This window comes from Suricata suricatta, chromosome 5, assembly GCF_006229205.1.
Source record: "Suricata suricatta isolate VVHF042 chromosome 5, meerkat_22Aug2017_6uvM2_HiC, whole genome shotgun sequence".
NCBI classification, from domain to species: domain Eukaryota; kingdom Metazoa; phylum Chordata; class Mammalia; order Carnivora; family Herpestidae; genus Suricata; species Suricata suricatta.
Window position 1 is genome coordinate 118129278 of NC_043704.1, and position 8595 is coordinate 118137872.

The 8595-nt window shown below is 44.1% G+C and overlaps 1 protein-coding gene across 1 annotated transcript; it reads right to left on the minus strand.

Moving 5' to 3' along the window:
- Positions 1 to 1821: 1821 nt before the first annotated feature.
- On the minus strand, positions 1822 to 8594 carry CHST2 (carbohydrate sulfotransferase 2; the record flags this gene model as incomplete). Its single annotated transcript, XM_029938763.1, has 1 exon — positions 1822 to 8594. A coding segment is annotated over one exon (1239 nt), but the record flags the coding sequence as incomplete, so codon positions are not given.
- Between the last annotated feature and the right edge of the window lies 1 nt (position 8595).

Below are 8595 nucleotides of genomic sequence, written 5' to 3' on the forward strand. Positions count from 1 at the left end.
TTTCCCAAGTTGCCTGTCCAGGTGTCACAAAGAGGGTCTTCCCACCACCAAAATGGCCGGTGACTTGCTTGGCTAATAAGGGTTGTTCCAAGAGGAACTTCATTCAACAGCACTTATACGATAGTTACCTTTTTCTTCCTGCTGCATAAAAATGCATCTCAAAAGACACAGATAACACCTGCTCTTTGGCTGAAGGCAAAATGCTTCAAGCATTCAGAAATAAGCACCCAGCATTTCTCAGAAAGCACTTGGCTGGGACAAAAAGATTTGCTGCCCTGTTGGAATCCCTTAATGGAAAGTGATCTCTGATCTACCACGCAAAAAAAAAAAAAAAAGAGGCTTTGCCACTTCCTAGCTACGTGATCTTAGGAAAATTACCCATTTAAACCTAAATTGTTCTTCTATAAAATGGGGACAATAATAATACTTATTCCATAGGATTCTTGCAAGAACAAGATAGAATCATACATTCAAAGTGCTTTGCACAGTGACTGGCACATAACAAATGATCTACAAAGTGTAAATGATGGTATTATGATTATCACCATCATTACAGCCACTTAGGGCACTTGAAAGTGAAATTAAAATGGTGATAGCAAGTTATAAAGAGCACAACATATCAAGAAGCCACTTGGGAAATGTGGAAATACAAATGAAAAACTATGTGCAACAGAGACTTGCCTAAATAAAGTGCACTTGGAACTCACGTCCTGGGAAGGTTACTGGTCTCACCAGCAAGTAGGACTGGTTAAATAACAGGACAAAAAACTATAAATGGGAGGCCACTATATCAGAAAGAAAATATGTTTCATTTATATTTTTCTTTTAAAAAGGAATAATGTAATACCATCCTTCATCTAAAGATACTGAGCACCAATAGGAGAACATCAAATATTTTAATTCCTCCCAGGAGCTCATTCAGCCCTAGAGAGGAGTCCACCAGAGTAACTGGGGCATCTGAAAATGGAAACGTAATATTTAGACCTCCATGTTGTTTCTTGAAAATTTCTAGTCCCTGGAAAAGTTGAAAGAGAATCACAGTAGAGGTGAGCTCCATATGTCAAAAACAGATACACAGCCTCAGCCTCCTTTACAATAATACATTTTCCTAATGGGCCTTTTAAAACTTGCATCATTTCTGTTTGACTGTAGTTCATTTGTTACTTTTCTTGCAGGAGAGGCTCCATTACTGTTTCTCTGTTTCAAACATTAATATGGAAGGATCACATATGAGGCCTTCCACAGGTATTATTTGGTATTCCTTTTGGCCGCATTCATTTGCCTTCTTTCTCAGCTCCTGTCTGCCACACATACGAAGTCCAAGACACTGTGAATGTAGCATACTAATTCTAAACCCTCCTTGACAAACGTCTTCTTGAGCTACATCTTTTATTTAGCACTCATTTATTAAGGACCTGTGAGCGAGATGCTATTTCAGCATGGGGGAGATACACACACACATCAATCCAGTCCCGACCCTCCTGAAGAACCTAGATTAGGAGAGGAAGAAAGCTGTGGACACAGAATCTCACTCTGCAGTGACTCACACCAATAGATCTATGCATAAGGAGTAAGGGGACGAAAGGCACAGAGAGACAGCTCTGCATCTTGGAGCAGGGCCAATAAATAAAACGTTCAGAAGGATCCGGGATCTTTACTTATGAGTAGGAATCCACAAAGCAGAGAAGAAATGGGAGGCAGGAGACAGGGAAAGAGAAGGTGGAGAACTGCTACCTGGAGGAAAATAGGACATATCACACCTGTAATAAAAATAGACTGAGCCAACTATACTTAGCACAATGAAGAGACACACCAGTTGGCTTAGTTCATCTTGCACCTTTACTCCTTGAGTTTATTGTGACTTAACCTTTTGCTCTGCCATACAAAGACTTTCCCTCTCTTTTATACAAGAAGCACAGAGCCCTACAGTAGTTTCAGAAGGAAGGCAACGTTATCATTAGCAGAACTCACCAGTAGCCACATGTCGAGGACAAGGAGAACGTGCTCTTAGTCCTACTAGAAGACATCTGTTCTGTTCCTGTGAGGATTCCTGCAACAGCACAGGCTGTCTCTGTCCAACCAGTCCTGAAAACACTCAGCCCCAAGTGCCCTCAAGCCCAACTGATGACTCAGAAGGCCTTGTCAATCACTGGCTGCAATTACTAAGGACTTTTTGTCATGTGCACATCCACCTCCTTAGAATTCCATCATGCAAAGTACATTTGTCTCGCTGGAATGTCTTTGCCTTAATTATAGTTACACACAATAACTCTTACCTTGGCACCGATTTCCCAGGAACTTAGAGGCCACCATTATTTGCTCTCTCCTATAGTCAGGCATTTCATTCCCTGCATCCGGAGGCAGGACTGCCTCCATGGCACACAGCCCATGTAGTTTTCAGGCCCACAGGAGAAGGAAACCCTGCTTGGTTTTAACTCTTTGCTGTTGCTGAATTGAAATGCTTAATAATTTTTTAACAAGGGGTTTCACACTTTCATTCTGCACTATGCTCCACAAATTATGTAGCTGGTCCTGTTTAGAGGATTAACTGCTTCAAGGTACATTTCTGTCAAGCCCTGCCTATGCAGTTTGGGATGGGAGCCACTTTGGTGATCATTTTCACTGCCATTCACTTGACAGAGTGACTATCACATACCTGCAAGTTCAAGTAGTCCCCAAACACTTTTTGATCTCTGATGACAAATAACTGGTTCGACCAAAAGTTAAGCTTTGGCCTTAGCCACACCTGATCATCCTTTATCATCCTGCCAAGTACAGGATGGGCTCCTCCTCCCTCAAGGCTCTGTCAAGTTTACAAACAATACCACCTCCGAGCACTGGTTCATAAAGTTTCCCATTCTATGAGCTTAATGTGTTATTCAGAATTTAACAATTTCCTCAGCATACTTTGATTAAGGGTGTGCAGAACTGCATCAGATGTAATAAAAGTCAAGCCTTGTAATTTCAATTATTAAACACTTGTACGAGAACCTGTACCTGAGCAGCTCAGTGGCATGTACTAGAGCCACAAAAGTGGCAGCTCAAGTCCTCAAGTCCCCGGGCGGGGGGGCCAACATGAACAAATTATGTTCTTCACCTCAAGGTGACAAAAGGGGTCTGAAACGTGTGCATTTACCTCAAGACAGCCCATCACACAGATCAAGCCATTCCTCAGTTAGTGATTGTCATTTTCCACCTGTCCACACTGGATCCTGACACAGAACAGTCATAGGTTTTGATAGAATCATTGGCCACTCACTCTCCCAAGGCCTGAAATTGAAAGTGCCCCTCCGCACATACCTACTAGCTGGTGTTAAAACATTCTTTTCCAGTCCTAAAGATAATGCAGGAACTCAACTGCATGTGCAGACGGGCATGGGTATTATGTGTAAGGATGCAAGAAAGTTGGGGGAGGGTGGTAAAGTGACATCTCATCCTTACTGACGGCTACAGATAAGACATGCCATTTTACTTTCCTCTTGGTCTTTCTGAAGTCATCTCTAGAGACGGGGTTTCAGACATGATCTTTATTTCATTGCTCAGACCCAGGGAATATTAATTAACAGCCTCACTCAGATTCACATTAATTTCAAACCGACAACATAATCCAGCCGCAACTATACTGTGTGCAACAGAAATCCTGGACAGAACGGGCCTCGGCCAGGCAGGGATGCATGAGAACAGGGAGCCATTGTCTCATTCAGCATCCACAATAGGCCAAACTTCCTGAAAGTAACTATTCCCATGCCTGGGTGAAATCCACCACATAGTCCTTGAAACTGCACGTCCAAAACACTCAAAATAATAAATATTACACGGCTTCTGTAACAGAGAACAACCTGATAGCTCTCCCTCAGACAGTTCATAACTTCTGCAGGGATATTTTGAGCTCTGCCTTCATCTCGTTAACGCAATTGGGAAAACAAACAATAAACATCAAATTTCTCATTTGGAAAGGTTTACTTGTCCACACTGAGAAACTCTGAGTTTTTGTTTCTAATTCATCTGTGGGAAATACTAGCCTATGCATGGTCACCCAGGAAATCTTGAAGATATTCTTATTGCCCACTCCCCACATCAAAATAGGAGCCTGAGGCCCCCTCTCCTTCAGCAAACTTTGGTGAACAGCTTGGCAGTTTCTCCAAACAGGTAACACATTCTTCCACTCCTGCCCTTCTGAGCACTTTCAAATTCTGATAGTTCTAGATTTCATTCAGGCACTTAGCAAGCGTTTATTGAGTACCCACATGGTGGTGGACACTGAGGGGTCCCCGTCTCTGCCTGCGAAGTGTCCATGGGTCAGCCTGAATGAGGCCTTTGAGCGCCAGTGAGCTCCCTGAAATTTAAGCACCCAGCGGTGCTGCTGCCTTGTTCCAAACTCGTATTTGTTGACTAAATGCACTGGGTAGACCACGTTTTCTTAAATAGAGCTTTCTAATTAACAAGGCATTCCAAAGTCAAAGGGGTACGTCAGGCATGCTGTCAAGCTAAGCAGAATCTGAAAATAAAAATCACTCTGATAACTGGCTCTGAAAAATATTTCCTCCTGCTGATGGACATCCTGCCAAGTTGGAAAATGTGAAAGGATCTCTTTTACATTTGCTGCCTCAGAAATGGTCACAGGCTCTGTTGCAATTTGTTGGGGGCACAGGTCTGCTTGCAGGGGCTGACAGCAGCTTATTAACATCAAAAAATGCATCTCTCCTTCTCAAACCCATGAAAGCTGAATGTCACTGATATGACTATGCCGGCCATTAGTGGGAACTATACCTGTCTAGCTTTCCTAGAATGCAGCAAGGTACAAATCTCCAGGAGCTACAATTCACCTTTTCAAATTACAGAGTGGCAGAGCGGAGAGAATGCATCGTTACAAAACAAGAATATTTTGGGCAGAAACCCCATTCACACGCAGCACAAGGGACAAATGTTCTGTGTTTACACTTAAAATTTCATCTGAGCAGAGGCCACAAATGCTCTGCAGGCTGCCAAGGCTCTACGAAGCATCTAATATTTTTTTTAATACAAGATTCAAAAACAGCATAATTCCACTTCAACACAAAGTCCTTAGATATACTGAGAGGAGAACGATTTCACCTGTTTAAAAAATCCTTCGCTCAAAAACTAAACACGAATTCTACCGTGATTAAGTGATACCTGATGCTCATATCATATGAATTTTGTTTTTAAGTGGTTATTTTATTCAGAAAGGCTGCTTTTTAATGATGCTGTCTTGATTTCCTCTTAAGCCTGTGTTATCTGTAGTCATCCCACATTAATATGTATTTTGTTCTTTTAATGTTAAAGTTTTTCTTAAATTAAAGCTATTGCAAATATTCCACTACTGCCCTTGATACTTCAGCATAGGCACTACCATGAAAACACTATAGAAAAACATGATCAATGTGTTATAGCTGCAATCTGGTTTAATAAACACAATACTATAAACTATTTTAGTAAATTAAGAACTAATCATTCTGGAATGTGTTATAAAATCCACTACTAAACACAACTCTTCTTTTTAACTTCTGTGCTTCTTTATCTTGACTTCTTAACAGCGAGATTAGATTTCACATTGTAATGAAAATTATACTTAAGAGTCATCTTGTGTTGAGATATTTCCCATGTACATATTATTTTTCATCATTTTCCTTAAATCCTCAGCATTTAACCAACATAGCTTGGCCTGCAGAGATTTCACAATAAATTGTAGAAAATAAAGTCATGATGATATTGAACTTGTACCGTATTTAATGAAATATGTAACTACACTGTCGCTTGTTCCTATTCAGGCTTCATAACGTCTTATTATAATATGACATTCTGCAGAATGTTTCGGTACAAATGGGCTCAGAACAGCAGCAACACCATTACCATCGCAAGAAAATTGGAATGGATTTCTCCCTAGAAAATACCAAATCTCAAAATCCAACACACTCTCATAATTCATTTCATTTCCTCTTTCCCATAATTCATTTTCATATCTAAAAGAAGCTCTTGGCTGAAGCCTTATACTGTCTGCAACATGTTATAGCTTCTTTGCAATTTTACTTTTAGGAAACACATTAAGGAAAAGCAACATAGCCTCATGGGCATCCCAAGTAAGACATTATAAATTCATATTGTTCGCACTAATTTAAATAGGAATCAAGAAAGAAAAGGAAAAGCCTGTGCATGCCCTCATAGTTCTCAGATAAAACTTCCCTTTTCAAATCCTTCCATGTCCTGTCACAGGCAGAAAAACCCTCCAGACACATATACTTCGTCATTTTTCTAACCAAAGAAGTTGCTACCATTGTCAACAATGTGTTCACACTAGTTTTCGAGGTCTATGTTTTAATCCTCAGAAATTGTTTTAATTACATACTTCCCTTCAAAAAACAAAAATTGTTTTCTGAACTAACTTCAGCACCAAAACATGTCTCTGAGTCAAGGTCCCCCAGCCTTAATAGTAATCAAAACCGAATGTTGTCAAATCCTCAAGGGGTTGCTTCTTCCTTTCTGTGCTCAAGGTGGAACAGGAAAGCAGAGTGTGCTTTTTCCTCCGCTGCCTTGCTTGGTTTTTGTCTTTAGAATTTGAAGGTTCGTTCCCATTCCTGGGCACCTGACAGGCTGTGATTTACATGTGAGAAAACAACTCCAAGGTTCTAATCAAGGAGTCAGAAGCTGCTGCTACCCATCCCAGCGTTTTCTAGGAAAGAGACTGGGAAAATGGGGTGGGGTGAGGGGAAGCAAATTCTGTCTGACGCTACACAGGACAAGTAGCACAGATAAATCCAAAGTAATGGAGGCAAATATTAAAAAGAATATTATTTATTATCTTTTTTATTAATACTCACTTTATAACCTTCGCCTTTTACACAAGTCTACTTTTAAAGAATGCCTCCTTGGTTTGTCCAAAGGAGCTTTGTGCTCCTGGCCAAACTTCCCCTTTCTTCACCCCATTCCCACATCCAAATGACTTTTACATGTTCACAGATACCACGAAAATTTTGTAAACAAGATTTAAGTTACTGGATCATGATTTAACCTACATCCCACATCAAAACGCAAGGCAGGTAGGAGAGAAGGTAAGAACTGGGAGAAAAGCGAAGAGAGAAAAAAGGTAAGGGAGAGGAGGGGAGCTGGTCAGAACTTTCAAGTCTTGCCTTTTCTGAGATGTGTGTGTATTGTGGCTGTTCCTTGAAATTCAATGACTCAAAACATTGACAGCAAGTGCCTGTGTGGTTATTTATATTATATATCTATAATAGAATATGTGGGCTTCCTCAGTTTGGGTCTGGGCTGTTTTTGTTTAAATACACCACAATCCTCCCGTGGGTGTCTCTACAGGGAATCAAGTCTCCCAGGAAACCCTCTCAGAGCCGCGGCTTCCGGAGCAGGGTCTTACTGAGGTCTTTGACCTCTTCCGGGCTATTGACCCGCTCATAGCCCAGCACGGCCATGGGCTGGTAGCAAAATTCCTCCACCTGTTTGATCTGCTGGAAGGTGAGGGCCGTCCGCCAGGCGTTGGCGGCCTGAGTGGCATTGCGGGCAGACACCACAAAAGGCTTAGAGGAGGACCCCGAGCCACTGGTCATGTTGAGCGCAAACTGTTCCATTTCAGGGCTCACCAGCAGCCCCACAAAGTCGTACACCCTCCGAAGGGTCTTGACAGGGTCTCCCACCAGGTCCTCGTACCGCACCACCAAGTAGTGGCCTTGCAGCCAATCAGGGGGCTGCAGGGCCGTCTGCAGTGTCTTGGCCATGCTGTTGCAAATAACCTCCATAGCGCCAAGTGCGTGGTAGTCTGCCGGGCCACCGACACCCTCCTTCTTGACGCCCAGCTTGTGGCCAGCGGCCTCCAGGAAGGGCATGCGGTGGGCTCTCGGGTCCCGACTGCGCACCACCTGCAGGCTCTCACGGATGAGACCGTGGCGCGAGCGGATGCGTGAGCTGGCCACTGCACGAGGATCGCGCACTAGGTGGATGACCTTGAGGTCCAGGGCAGGGTCGCGCAGCAGCGGCGCCAACACAGCCACATCGAAGACACGCACGCCCTTGATGACTAGCGTGCGATACTTGCGACACTCCTCCTCAAAGCGCGCCAGGCGCTGCGGTGGGCACTTCTTGCACACGCGATCGTCCACCAGCCCCACGACCTCCTTGCGGTAGGCAGGGCAGAGTGGCGACGAGCACACCACTTTGTTGGTGGCCGCACCGAAAATGCCCAGCGTGGTGAGGTTGCGCCCCCCGCTGCCAGCGGGGCTGTACAGCTGGAAGACCGAGAGGTCGCAGCGGTACAGAGCGCTCAGCATGTCCCGCGCAGCCCCTTGCAGGGAAACAGCGTCCCCTGGGTACAGTTTTTGCCACACGTGCCACACAGGCTCATAGAGAAAGAACACCTCGGGGTTCTGGTTGAAGAGCTCACCGAAGAAAGACGAGCCCGAGCGCCACGTGGTGAACACATACACCAACTGCCGCTTCTCTCCGCCACCCCCGGTGCCCCAAGTGCCATTGCGGGGAGGGGCTACCCCTGCAGCTGCCCCTGCAGCGGCGGCTGGGGCCGCCCCAACGACGGCAGCGGCGGCGGCGGCGGCAGCTGCGGGAGGGCGGTAC